Source organism: Oncorhynchus clarkii, chromosome 7, assembly GCF_045791955.1.
Source record: "Oncorhynchus clarkii lewisi isolate Uvic-CL-2024 chromosome 7, UVic_Ocla_1.0, whole genome shotgun sequence".
Classification (NCBI taxonomy): domain Eukaryota; kingdom Metazoa; phylum Chordata; class Actinopteri; order Salmoniformes; family Salmonidae; genus Oncorhynchus; species Oncorhynchus clarkii.
Window position 1 is genome coordinate 14,630,872 of NC_092153.1, and position 15,112 is coordinate 14,645,983.

Sequence of the window (15,112 nt, forward strand, 5' to 3'; positions counted from 1 at the left end):
GAGAGAGAGAGAGAGGGAGAGGGAGAGAGAGAGAGGGAGAGAGAGAAAGCTAAGTCTTACTGTATCTCTCCTATCTAGCTCCTCTGTCCATGGGCCTCTAATACCCACTTATGCAAATATACACTCTCTTTTGTCTAGATACTGTGTGTGTGTGTGTGTTGGCTGTCTCTTTCTCTATTTAATCATATTATGGACTGCGATCAATCTGAGCACTCAGCAACGTTGCTATTGTCTGTCAGTTATTTTACATTCAGGTCTAAAGCAACAATACCATGAAATACGTAAAGCAACATTACTCTATGAGATGTAAAGCAACAATACTCGGATAGTTGTAGATCAACAATACTCTGATAGATGTATAGCAGCAATACTCTGATAGACGTATAGCAACAATACTCTGATAGAGGTAGATCAACATTACTCTGATAGATGTATAGCAACAATACTGTGATAGACATAAAGCAACAATACTCTGATAGACATAAAGCAGCAATACTCTGATAGACATACAGCAGCAATACTCTGATAGACATAAAGCAACAATACTCTGATAGACATAAAGCAACAATACTCTGATAGACATAAAGCAGCAATACTCTGATAGACGTATAGCAACAATACTCTGATAGACATAAAGCAGCAATACTCTGATAGACGTATAGCAACAATACTCTGATAGACGTATAGCAACAATACTCTGATAGACGTATAGCAACAATACTCTGATAGACATAAAGCAGCAATACTCTGATAGACATATAGCAACACTACTCTGATAGACGTATAGCAACAATACTCTGATAGACGTATAGCAACAATACTCTGATAGACGTATAGCAACAATACTCTGATAGACATATAGCAACAATACTCTGATAGACATATAGCAACAATACTCTGATAGACATATAGCAACACTACTCTGATAGACGTATAGCAACACTACTCTGATAGACATATAGCAACACTACTCTGTATGTCTCCCCAGCCTGGTAAGCCCTGTGGCAGCTCCACGCACCAGGCTTCCAGTACGTCTCCAGGTCCGTTGAGACCTGTTCCGGCTCCACGTACAAAGCCTCTAGTGATGATCCATGGCCTGGAGCCTCCAGTGAAGATCCATGGCCTGGAGCCTGTAGTGATGTTCCATGGCCCGGAGCCTGTAGTGATGATCCATGGCCCGGAGCCTGTAGTGATGATCCACGTATGAAGCCTCCAGTGATGATCCATGGCCTGGAGCCTGTAGTGATGCTCCATGGCCCAGAGCCTGTAGTGATGATCCATGGCCTGGAGCCTGTAGTGATGATCCATGGCCCGGAGCCTGTAGTGATGATCCATGGCCTGGAGCCTGTAGTGATGATCCATGGCCCGGAGACTGTAGTGATGATCCATGGTCTGGTGCCTGTAGTGATGATCCATGGCCCGGAGCCTGTAGTGATGATCCATGGCCTGGAGCCTGTAGTGATGATCCATGGCCCGGAGCCTGTAGTGATGATCCACGTATGAAGCCTCCAGTGATGATCCATGGCCTGGAGCCTGTAGTGATGCTCCATGGCCCAGAGCCTGTAGTGATGATCCATGGCCTGGAGCCTGTAGTGATGATCCACGTACGAAGCCTGTAGTGATGATCCATGGCCTGGAGCCTGTAGTGATGCTCCATGGCCCGGAGCCTGTAGTGATGATCCATGGCCTGGAGCCTGTAGTGATGATCCACGTACGAAGCCTGTAGTGATGATCCATGGCCTGGAGCCTGTAGTGATGATCCATGGCCTGGAGCCTGTAGTGATGATCCATGGCCTGGAGCCTGTAGTGATGATCCATGGCCTGGAGCCTCTAGTGATGATCCATGGCCCGGAGCCTGTAGTGATGATCCAATGCCCGGAGCCTGTAGTGATGATCCATGGCCCGGAGCCTGTAGTGATGATCCATGGCCCGGAGCCTGTAGTGATGATCCATGGCCCGGAGCCTGTAGTGATGATCCATGGCCTGGAGCCTGTAGTGATGATCCATGGCCTGGAGCCTGTAGTGATGATCCATGGCCTGGAGCCTCTAGTGATGATCCATGGCCCGGAGCCTGTAGTGATGATCCATGGCCCTCGGAGTGTGGTGTCAGGAAAATAACCTCACACTCAACGTCAACAAAACTAAGGAGATGATTGTGGACTTCAGGAAACAGCAGAGGGAGCACCCCCCTATCCACATCGATGGGACAGTAGTGGAGAGGGTAGTAAGTTTTAAGTTCCTCGGCGTACACATCACAGACAAACTGAATTGGTCCACCCACACAGACAGCATCGTGAAGAAGGTGCAGCTGAAGAAGAAATTCGGCTTGTCACCATAAACACTCACAAACTTCTACAGATGCACAATCGAGAGCATCCTGTCGGGCTGTATCACCGCCTGGTACGGCAACTGCTCCGCCCACAACAGTAAGGCTCTCCAGAGGGTAGTGAGGTCTGCACAACGCATCACCGGGGGCAAACTACCTGCCCTCCAGGACACCTACACCACCCGATGTCACAGGAAGGCCATAAAGATCATCAAGGACAACAACCACCAGAGCCACTGCCTGTTCACCCCGCTATCATCCAGAAGGCGAGGTCAGCACAGGAGCATCAAAGCAGCCACCACTAACATTGAGTGGCTGCTGCCAACACACTGACTCAACTCCAGCCACTTTAATAATGGGAATTGATGGAAATTGATATAAAATATATCACTAGCCACTTTAAACAATGCTACTTAATATAATGTTTACCTACCCTACATTATTTTATCTCATATGTATATGTATATACTGTACTCTATAATCTACTGCATCTTTATGTAATACATGTATCACTAGCCACTTTAAACTATGCCACTTTGTTTACATAGCCTACATTACTCATCTCATGTGTATATACTGTACTCGATACCATCTACTGCATCTTGCCTATGACGTTCTGTAAAATCACTCATTCATATATCTTTATGTACATATTCTTTATCCCTTTACACTTGTGTGTATAAGGTAGTAATTGTGGAATTGTTAGGATAGATTACTCGTTGGTTATTACTGCATTGTCGGAGCTAGAAGCACAAGCATTTTGCTACACTCGCATTAACATCTGCTAACCATGTGTATGTGACAAATACATTTGATTTGATTTGATTTGTAGGGCTGGTGAACTGACGAAAGAAACTAAAATCTTCACAATGGAAAATGAAACTGAAATATGACGGACAGGCTGAGCTGCGTGAGTTTAGTCCCGGTGATCGTGTACTTGCTCTTCTGCCTCTTGTAAGTTTACCTTTTCAGGCAAAATACTGTGGTCCTTTCACTGGGTTGCGTAAAGTGTCAGATTTGAACTATCTTATTGAAACCCCTGGTCATAGAAAGTCCTCTAAATTATGCCATGTGAACCTGTTAAAATGTTATCACTCCCGTGATCTAAGCAAAGTTGAAGGCACTCCAGCGGTGAGGTCAGCGTTGACTGCTGCTCCAGTCACTGCATCTTGTGGCTTTAATTTGGTGGACGGGGGAGAAGAGGAGGACGTTAGGGTTTCGGATGAGGTCTTACAAGGTCGGTTGAAAAACTCCCAGACTTTGCAAAACCTTGGGGTTTTGGTAGATCATTTAGATTCTGAGAAACCTGATGAATTGGTAGCTCGTATTAGAAACTACCCTGTTTTGTTTTCTGACACTCTATCGCAAACCCACTTAACTGAGCATGATATAGACATCGGATTTTATTGTGTATCTGAGGAGAAGAGATTGAAACTGGAAACAGAGGTGCAGTATATGTTGGACAATGGTATTGCGGAGCCATGTTGTTCAAATTGGGCTTCACCCTGTCTTTTGGTCAAAAGTCTGATTCCACTTTCAGACCTTGCACTGATTATAGAAAAGTTAACAATGTTACTAAAGCAGACCTTTACCCTCTTCCTAGGATGGAGGACTGTGTTGATCAAGTTGGGACAGCAAAGTATGTTAGCAAATGTGATCTTTTAAAGGGATATTGGCAAGCACCACTTACCAAAAGAGCTTGTGAGATTGCTGCCTTTATATCTCTGTCTGGTTTATTCTCTTATACAGTGATGCCTTTCGGCTTGTGGAATGCTCCAGCCACCTTCCAGAGGCTAATGAATCTGGTGGTCTCAGGTCTGGAAGGGTGTGCCATGTATTTGGACGACGTGGTCATCTACTCAGACTCCTGGGAGGAGCATGTTTGGAGAGTGCAAGCCCTGTTTGAAAGACTGGTGTGGGCCAGGTTGACTATCAATTTGGCTAAATGTGAGTTTGCCAAAGCTACAGTCACATACCTAGGCAAGGTTGTTGGTCAGGGTTTTGTCTGTCCCGTGGAAGCCAAGGTCCAGGCTGTGAAGCAGTTCCCACAGCCCTCCACAAAGAAAGAACTGATGTGCTTCCTGGGAATGGCAGGGTACTACCGTGCTTTCTGTAAACTTTTCAGTAGTAGTGTCCCCACTGACCAATCTGTTGAAGGCCCAAGGCTGAATTTATCTGGTCCACCCAGTGTCAAGAGGCATTTGATGCAGTTAAGGCTCTTTTGGGAAACCTTTCAAATTGTAGGTAGACGCCAGTCAAATCGGTGCTGGGGCTGTGCTTCTCCAGGAGAATGATGACAATGTTGAGTGTCCAGTCAGTTTCTTCTCCCAGAAATGTAATACGTATCAGCAAAACTATTCTGTAATTGAAAAGGAGGCTTTAGGTCTCATTTGGGCTTTACAGCACTTCGAGGTCTATGTTGGTTCTGGTTTGACCCCTTTAACTGTGTTCACTGACCACAACCCACTTATTTTTCTGAGGTCCCTGCAAAATCCCAACCAGCGCCTGATGCGTTGGGCTTTGTTCTTGCAACCATTCATCCTTGATATTAGACACATTAGTGGTAAGGATACTATCATTGCTGATGCTCTGTCCCGTGCTCCTTTAACCTAGTTTGTATCTTCTCTCTGCTGACCCCTACGGGCTGTCTGCACCTCTTTCCTCTTAAAATGCTCCCCAGGTACCAGGGCTGCCGAGTTTGAGGGGCGGACAGTCAGTTGGAGCCGGGACTAGGAGCCGGGACTAGGAGCCGGGACTAGGAGCCGGGACTAGGAGCCGGGACTAGGAGCCGGGACTAGGAGCCGGGACTAGGAGCCGGGACTAGGAGCCGGGACTAGGAGCCGGGACTAGGAGCCGGGACTGGTATCCTTTTTTTCTTTCTTCTTTTTGGGGAATTTTATTGTTTTGAATATGTTGGGCCGAAATTTGGGTTGAGGGTGGGATCCTCATTTTAAGGAGGGGGGTGTCACGGCCCCTACTCTGCAGTGCAGGGGCGGTTTCTCCTGCAGGCAGAGGAGGGTCGTTAGTGATTGGAGTCACCTGGGCTCAGGGTATTTAAACGGCTTCACTAATCACTCTGTCTCTCTCTCTCTCTGCTCCTCCAGGTATGAACCTGTTTTGTTTGTTCTTTTGTAGTTTTGTATAGTTTCCACTCAGTCATTCACACACACACAGATTCACACATCCCTGCACTTTACATACACCTTACATTATGATACTTTCACACCTCATTCCTGTTTCTTTGTTTAAAGTTAATAGTTTTGGTTTACAATAAAGAACCTTTTTGATTGGCCTATACCTGTTGTTCGTGTCCCCTCATTTTTGCCACAGGCTATGAGCAGGCCTGTGACAACTCTAAGAGATGTAAAGCAAAAATCGTCAGATAGATGAAGATCAACATTACTCTGATAGACATAAAGCCACAATACTCAGAGATGTAAAGCATCAATACTCTGAGAGATGTAAAGTATCAATACTCTGGCAGATGTAAAGCATCAATACTCTGAGAGATGTAAATCATCAATACTCTGGCAGATGTAAATCATCAATACTCTGGCAGATGTAAAGCATCACTACTCAGATGTAAAGCATCAATACTCTGGCAGATGTAAAGTATCAATACTCTGGCAGATGTAGGGTATCAATACTCTGGCAGATGTAAAGTATCAATACCCTGGCAGATGTAAAGCATCAATACTCTGGTAGATGTAAAGTATCAATACTCTAGCAGATGTAAAGCAACAATACTCCGAGAGATGTTAAGTAACAATACTCTGGCAGATGTAAAGCAACAATGCTCTGAGAGATGTAAAGTGACAATACTCTGGCAGATGTAAAGCATCAATACTCTGACAGATGTAAGGCGTCAATACTCTAAGAGATTTACAGCGTCAATACTCTGAGAGATTTAAAGCATCAATACTCGAGAGGTGTAAAGTAGCAATACTCTGAGAGATGTAAAGTAACAATACTCTGACAGACATAATGCAGAAATACTCTGGCAGATTTAAAGCAAAAATACTTGGAGAGATTTAAAGCATCAATACTCTGGCAGATATAACGCATCAATACTCGGAGAGATTTAAAGTAACAACAATACAATGCCTAAATATATTATCTGATGTCATAGAGAATCTGTTTTGCATAAAACATTACAGTACCACTACATCATAGACAGACAGTGTGTGTGTGCATGCATATAGTAACGCCCCTGTGGATCTCCAGAGTTAAGCAGTTGGCTGGTTGTGAAGGACAATCTGAGAGAACATCTGGAACACCATGATTCACACAACTTCCCTCCGTCCTCCCCCTCTACTCTCCCTCCTCCAACTCGCTCCCTTGCTCTCCATCTGTCTCCCCTCTCTCCTATAAACACCAGATCAGATGTGAATATGAATGGGATGTTTCTCAGCCTCAGTCAGCACAAACACACTGAGACACAATTAAACAAGTTTTTATCTCGTGGACATAGACACTATCCACTCATAAATACCCCATATACAGAGCCGTGTACAGACCTTTCAGGGGCAGGGTCCTCCGCTTAAAAAAATCCACTTTCAGAATTCATTGCTCGAAATTTGAGTATCTTTGAAGCAGAAACATTTAAATCACTTTGATACGTGAAACACAAAAAAAAACATACCCAGGTCTCAAATGACAAAGAATTATAAAGAATAGGGAGCAATTTGACATTGTTTATTTAGTTAGCATTTAGATAGCACTATGACATTGTTAATTTAGATAGGCCTATGACATTATAAACCTTGTTCGGAATTTCGGATGACTGACGTGCCCAGAGTAAACTGCCTGTTACTCAGGCCCAGAAGTTAGGATATGCATTTAATTGGTAGCGTTGGATAGAAAACACTATAGTTTCTGAATTTAAAAAAAAATGTCTGTGAGTATAACAGAACTGATATGGCAGGCGAAAAGCTGAGGAAAGTCCATTCAGAAATATTTTTGGGAGGTCACAGTCCATTTCAATGCTAGCCTATGGGATATACAAATAGATAGGACCCAGATTGCAGTTCCTATGGCTTCCACTAGATGTCAACAGTCTTTAGACAGGGTTTCAGGCTTGTTTCTCTAAAAATGAACAAGTAGTTGTAGTTTTTAGTCTCTCATTAGAAAAGTAGTCTTGTTGGCTCATGAATGAGGTGCTTGCTCTTTGTCATTTATCTTTCATAATGAACATACTATTCTCCGTCTCAAATATGATTGTTTATTTAGATATTAGAGGACCTGAGGATTAATTAGAAACAACGTTTGACTTGTTTGGACGAACTTTACCGCTAACTTTTTGGATTTGTTTGTATGCATGTTGAACGAGTGGATTACTGAGATCACTGGCGCCAACAAAACTGACATTTTTGGATATAAAGAAGGACTTTATCGAACAAAACGACCATTCATTGTGTAGCTGGGGCCCTTGGGATTACAAACAGAGGAAGATCTTCAAAGGTAAATAATTGATTTAATCGCTATTTGTGATTTTGTGACACCTGTGTTGGTTGAAAAAGCATTTTGTTGTGGTACACTGTCCTCAGATAATCGCAGGGTATGCTTTCGCCGTAAAGACTTTTTAAAATCTGACAACGCGGTTGGATTAACAAGAAGTTAAGCTTTTAAATTATGTAAGATACTTGTATTTTCATGAATGTTCAATGTTACGATTTTTGTATTTTGAATTTCGCACACAGATAGTGCTATCTAAATAAACAATGTCATAGACCTATCTAAATAAACAATGTCATAGACCTATCTTAATAAACAATGTCATAGACCTATCTAAATAAACAATGTCATAGACCTATCTTAATAAACAATGTCATAGACCTCTCTTAATAAACAATGTCATAGACCTCTCTTAATAAACAATGTCATAGACCTATCTTAATAAACAATGTCATAGTGCTATCTAAATAAACAATGTCATAGGCCTATCTATATTAACAGTGTCATATTGATATCTAAATAAACAATGGCATAGACCTATCTTAATAAACAATGGCATAGCACTATGACATTGTTTATTTAGATAGCACTATGACATTGTTTATTTAGATAGCACTATGACATTGTTTATTTAGATAGCACTATGACATTGTTTATTTAGATAGCACTATGACATTGTTTATTTAGATAGCACTATGACATTGTTTATTTAGATAGCACTATGACATTGTTTATTTAGATAGCACTATGACATTGTTTATTTAGATAGCACTATGACATTGTTTATTTAGATAGCACTATGACATTGTTTATTTAGATAGGTCTATGACATTGTTTATTTAGATAGCACTATGACATTGTTTATTTAGATAGCACTATGACATTGTTTATTTAGATAGCACTATGACATTGTTTATTTAGATAGCACTATGACATTGTTTATTTAGATAGCACTATGACATTGTTTATTTAGATAGCACTATGACATTGTTTATTTAGATAGCACTATGACATTGTTTATTTAGATAGCACTATGACATTGTTTATTTAGATAGCACTATGACATTGTTTATTTAGATAGCACTATGACATTGTTTATTTAGATAGCACTATGACATTGTTTATTTAGATAGCACTATGACATTGTTTATTTAGATAGGTCTATGACATTGTTTATTTAGATAGCACTATGACATTGTTTATTTAGATAGCACTATGATATTTTTTATCTGTGTGTGTGTGTGTGTGTGTTAGGTTGTGTGTGTGTGTGTGTGTGTGTGTGTTTGTGTGTGTGTGTGTGTGCGTGTGTGGGGTTGTGTGTGTGTGTGTGTGTGTATGTGTGTGTGTGTGAGGTTGTGTGTGTCTGTGTGAGGTTGTGTGTGAGTGTGTGAGGTTGTGTGTGAGTGTGTGAGGTTGTGTGTGAGTGTGCGAGGTTGTGTGTGAGTGTGTGAGGTTGTGTGTGTGTGTGTGGAGTGTGTGTGTGTGTGTGTGTGTGTGTGTGTGTGTGTGTGTGTGTGTGTGTATGTGTGAGGTTGTGTGTGAGTGTGTGAGGTTGTGTGTGAGGTTGTGTGTGAGGTTGTGTGTGTGTGTGTGTGTGTGGAGTGTGTGTGTGTGTGTGTGTGTGTGTGTGTGTGTGTGTGTGTGTGTGTGTGTGTGTGTGTGTGTGTGTGTGTGTGTGTGTGTGTGTGAGGTTGTGTGTGAGTGTGTGTGTGTGTGTGTACAGATGTACAGTAGAATCTAAATATGATCACCCTGTTGCAGGAGGGTGATTTCAAACGTGTAGTGTATTTGAGGTTTGTGTGTATTTTTAGGTTTGTGTGTGTGTGTGTGTTTGTCTTTAAAAGACCAGCACTAGTCAACAGTGCCTCCATTCATTCATAATCAGGGTTTGAGGATTAAATGTGATTACATTCAGAGAAACTAAATTAGCTTTTTAATGTTCTAGTCTTCTATTTCTACAGTGAGGGAGGGAAGGACGAGAGGGAATGAATGAGTGCTGGATGGACAGATCACAATGGAGGAGAGTTAGTTCTCAACAAACAGTGACATCTAATCATAACAACATGTGACCTGCCCAAGAACAACTCCAAACCTTAGTTACAGACATAGAGATAGATAGACGACTCATCTTTGTATCTGTGCCATTATAGCATCTGTGACAGCATAGGCAGCGCCATCTCCATGTTGAAGATAGTACATTTTTTTCTTCACGATTGGCTGATCCTGATGTCTCGGTTGGACATGACTCCAACAGGGTCACCAGGAGGGATCAGCCAATAAAGTTGGAAGTCCCACCCACTACATTAAAATGGTGAAGTCCTCAATGGCGCTACCCAATGTAATACGGCCCTGTAGTTTCTAGAGGCCTCTATCATTCTCTAAGGTTACAGGCTGCGTCCCAAATAGCACCCTATTCCCTATAGTGCACTTTTTTGGGGACACAGACATGGCTGTTTATAGATGAGCCAAAGCACCTGGAATGATACTGATGATGAAAGAAGCACTTTTTATCTCCTTCTCTCCATCCTCTCCTCTCTCCTCCTCTCCTCCATCCTCTCCTCTCCCCTCCTCCATCCTCTCCACTTTCCTCTTCTCCTCTCCTCTCCCCTCCTCTCCTCCATCCTCATCCTCTTTTCTCTCCTCCTCTCCTCTGCTCTCCCCATCCTCTCCTCTTTCCTATTCTCCTCTCCTCTCCTCCATCCTCTCCACTTTCCTCCTCTCTCCTCTCCTCTCCTCTCCTCTCCTCTCCTCTCCTCTCCTCTCCTCTCCTCTCCTCTCCTCTCCTCTCCTCTCCTCTCCTCCATCCCTCCCCTCCTCTCCTCTCCTCTCCCCTCCTCTCCTCTCCTCCATCCTCTCCACTTTCCTCTTCTCTCTCCCCTCTCCACTTTCCTATTCTCTCCTCTCCTAAAATCCTCTCCACTTTCCTCTCCCCTCCTCTCCTCCACCCTCTCCACTTTCATCTTCTCTCCTCTCCTCTCCACTTTCCTCTTCTCATCTCCTCCATCCTCTCCACTTTCCTCCTCTCCCCTCCCTCCTCTATACTCTCCTCTCCCCTCCTTCATCCTCTCCAGTTTTTCTCTCCATTTTCCTTCCCTCCTCCATCTTCTCCCCTCATCTTCCCTCTCTTTCCATCCTCTCCACTCCTCCCTACATCCTCTCCTCCATCAGTGTGATTTATTTGTGCAGGTCATTCTATCATTATAATTATCTAAAGTACATTAGGAGGAATTATCACTCTCATCTGCCAAGTCACACACTTCTGGGTGTGTAGGTCTGTACATTCACACGCACACACACAAATACAGACAAATATACAGACAGACAGACAGACAGACAGACAGACAGACAGACAGACAGACAGACAGACTTAATAGAACCACCCCTCCCCATGTATCCGTTAGCTTGCTACTGCTAAGTGCCTCCCTCTCTGTTCCCCTTCTCCACTTCTCCTTCCTCTCTCTTCCACTCCTCCTCATCTCCTCCCTCTCTCTTCCCCTCCTCCTCATCTCCTCCCTCTCACTTCCCCTCCTCCTCATATCCTCCCTCTCTGTTCCCGTCCTCCTCTTCTCCTCCCTCTCTCTTCTCCTCATCTTCATATCCTCCCTCTCTCTTCCCCTCCTCATCTCCTCCCTCTCTCGTCCCCTCCTCCTCATCTCCTCCCTTTCTCTTCCCCTCCTCCTCATCTCCTTCCTCTCTCTTCCCCTCCTCCTCATCTCCTCCCTCTCTTCCCCTCCTCCCCATCTCCTCCCTCTCTTCCTCATCTCCTCCCTCTTCTGTGGCCAGAACTAGAGTTCAGTTCAGAATGGTTCACTTTTCCCATAGCATGACAGACTACACTCTATTCAGCCTAGTCCTCCCTCCTCTCTCTTTCTCCCCCCCCCCTCTCCCTTCCTCACACTCCCCCCTCTCTCTATCTCTCTGACTGGCTCTCTCTCTTTCTTCCCACCACAGTCTTTCTCTTGAGTCCTGAGCTTGTGTGTGTGTGTTGCAGTTGGCTGCTCAGCCGTAGAGAGGAGGATACAAGACGAGAGTGACTGACTGGCACACAGCTTAGGCTGCCACTAGGAATACTAACACACACACAACCGCTCCGTCTGTAAAGGTATGACACTAATCACTCCGTCTGTAAAGATATGAAACGAATCACTCCATCTGTAAAGGTATGACACTAATCACTCCATCTGTAAAGATACAGAACTAATCACTCTGTCTGTAAAGATATGGAACTAATCACTTTGTCTGTAAAGATACGGAACTAATCAATCCGTCTGTAAAGATATGGAACTAATCATTCTGTCTGTAAAGATATGGAACTAATCACTCCATCTGTAAAGATGCGGAACTAATCACTCCATCTGTAAAGATACGGAACTAATCACTCCGTCTGTAAAGATACGGAACTAATCACTCCGTCTGTAAAGATACGGAACTAATCACTTCGTCTGTAAAGATATGGAACTAATCACTCCGTCTGTAAAGATACGGAACTAATCACTCCGTCTGTAAAGATGCGGAACTAATCACTCCGTCTGTAAAGATGTGGAACTAATCACTTCGTCTGTAAAGATATGGAACTAATCACTCGGTCTGTAAAGCTATGGAACTAATCACTCCGTCTGTAAATATATGGAACTAATCACTCCGTCTGTAAAGATATGAAACTAATCACTCCGTCTGTAAAGATGCGGAACTAATCACTCTGTCTGTAAAGATGCGGAACTAATCACTTCGTCTGTAAAGATATGGAACTAATCATTCCGTCTGTAAAGATATGGAACTAATCACTCCGTCTGTAAAGATGCGGAACTAATCACTCCGTCTGTAAAGATGCGGAACTAATCACTTTGTCTGTAAAGATATGGAACTAATCATTCCGTCTGTAAAGATATGGAATTAATCACTCCGTCTGTAAGGATGCGGAACTAATCACTTCGTCTGTAAAGATATGGAACTAATCACTCGGTCTGTAAAGCTATGGAACTAATCACTCCGTCTGTAAAGATGCGGAACTAATCACTCCGAGCGGTTCTAGATCCTACCTTAACTCTGAGTGGTTCTATATCCTACCTTAACTCTGAGTGGTTCTATATCCTACTTTAACTCTGAGTGGTTGTAGGCCCTACCTTAACTCTGAGTGGTTCTATATCCTACCTTAACTCTGAGTGGTTCTATATCCTACCTTAACTCTGAGCGGTTCTAGATCCTACCTTAACTCTGGGCGGTTCCTTATCCTACTTTAACTCTGAGTGGTTCCTTATCCTACCTTAACGCTGAGTGGTTCTATATCCTACCTTAACTCCGAGTGGTTCTATATCCTACCTTAACTCTGAGTGGTTCTAGATCCTACCTTAACTCTGAGTGGGTCTAGGTCCTACATTGGCTCTGAGTGGTTCTAAGTCTTACCTTAGCTCTGAGGGGTTCTAGGTCTTACCTTAACTCTGAGTGGTTCTAGGTCTTACCTCTGAGTGGTTCTAGGTCCTACCTTAACTCTGAGTGGTTCTAGATCCTACCTTAACTCTGAGTGGTTCTAGGTCCTACCTTAACTCTGAGTGGTTCTAGGTCTTACCTCTGAGTGGTTCTAGGTCCTACCTTAACTCTGAGTGGTTCTAGATCCTACCTTAACTCTGAGTGGTTCTATATCCTACCTTAACTCTGAGTGGTTCTAGGTCCTACCTTAACTCTGAGAGGTTCTATATCCTACCTTAACTCTGAGTGGTTGTATATCCTACCTTAACTCTGAGTGGTTCTATATCCTTCCTTAACTCTGAGTGGTTGTAGACCCTACCTTAACTCTGAGTGGTTCTATATCCTACCTTAACTCTGAGTGGTTCTATATCCTACCTTAACTCTGAGCGGTTCTAGACCCTACCTTAACTCTGGGCGGTTCCTTATCCTACTTTAACTCTGAGTGGTTCTATATCCTACCTTAACTCTGAGTGGTTCTATATCCTACCTTAACTCCGAGTGGTTCTATATCCTACCTTAACTCTGAGTGGTTCTAGAGCCTACCTTAACTCTGAGTGGGTCTAGGTCCTACATTGGCTCTGAGTGGTTCTAAGTCTTACCTTAGCTCTGAGGGGTTCTAGGTCTTACCTCTGAGTGGTTCTAGGTCCTACGTTAACTCTGAGTGGTTCTAGGTCCTACCTTAACTCTGAGTGGTTCTAGGTCTTACCTCTGAGTGGTTCTAGGTCCTACATTAACTCTGAGTGGTTTTAGCTCCTACCTTAGCTCTGAGTGGTTCTAGGTCCTACCTTAACTCTGAGTGGTTCTAGGTCCTACCTGAACTCTGAGTGGTTCTAGGTCCTCCAGTAGTGATATAAAAGGTATTTCCAGGAAGGAGGACAGGAAGTCGATGTGGATGAGCTCCTCTGGTGAACGAGGGAAGGCCAGGACACCTGTCACCCCTTGCACAACCAGCTCCTGACACACACACCTGGACAGGGAGACAGGGTCGCCACCAGACGGGGACCGAGACACCACCTCCAGACAGGGAAGGAAGAGAGTGTCTGACATTACACCCTATTCCCTACAAGCACCCTATCCCATACAACTGTAGGGAATAGGGTGTCATTTCAGATACAATCTAACTAACTGAATGGCTAGTTGCCAAATGAATGAATTAATTATGGATGGATGAGACCATTGCAGAGATATTACCTATTTTATGAATGAACTAATGAATGCATGAATTAACCTGTTACCTCCAGGGTGAGGTTGTAGGGCAGAAGAGGCAGGATGCCTTCTCCAGCCCGGTGCTTCAGGCTGGTCAAGGCTCTGTTCAGAGCGTTCTGTACCCTGGCTGGTTGTCCGGTGGGAAGCAGAGCACCGAGACGAACCGCGTGTCCGATCCGAGCCAGGATGTGACATGGCTGGGGGTGGGAGAGGCACGGGTCCGGATGGAAGACGAAGCCATGGAGGAAGACCAACAGCGGGAGAAATCTTCCGGTGAAAAAAGGAGATGGGCGAATTCTCCTGGGTATAAAGAAGTTGCACATCCATCGACCAAGTAGATACAAATACTCCATTGTGTTGCGTCGACAGAAAAGAGAGGAGAGAAGAGGAGAAGAGAGAAGAGGAGAGGAGAGAATAGAAAAGAAGAGAAGAGGAGAGAAGACGAGAGAAGACGAGAAAGCATCGCTCGTTTTCTTTTCCTCACTCGTGGCTTGTCTTGGAGTTGTTTTGTTTTTAATACTGAAGTCCACCTTATGTTGTTGATTTCCCTCTTTAAGTTGAAACAAAGAAAGAAAAGACACGCTGTAAATATTATATAATAAAGGAAGACAGGAGAAACGTCCACACGTCAGAAAAACTGCACTCTCTTTCCCCGTCTTT

The 15,112-nt window shown here is 43.7% G+C and overlaps 1 protein-coding gene across 1 annotated transcript in view; it reads right to left on the bottom strand.

Moving 5' to 3' along the window:
- Window positions 1–14,805, bottom strand: part of LOC139414105 (glutamate receptor ionotropic, NMDA 3B-like) — a 56,063-nt gene extending 41,258 nt beyond the window's left edge. Inside the window, exons 1-2 of the mRNA XM_071161986.1 lie at window positions 14,482–14,805; window positions 14,060–14,260 (exon numbers count right to left, since the gene is read on the bottom strand). Of these exons, the coding sequence (XP_071018087.1) occupies window positions 14,060–14,260; window positions 14,482–14,805 (525 nt within the window). The remainder of the gene's footprint in view (window positions 1–14,059; window positions 14,261–14,481) is intronic.
- Between the last annotated feature and the right edge of the window lie 307 nt (window positions 14,806–15,112).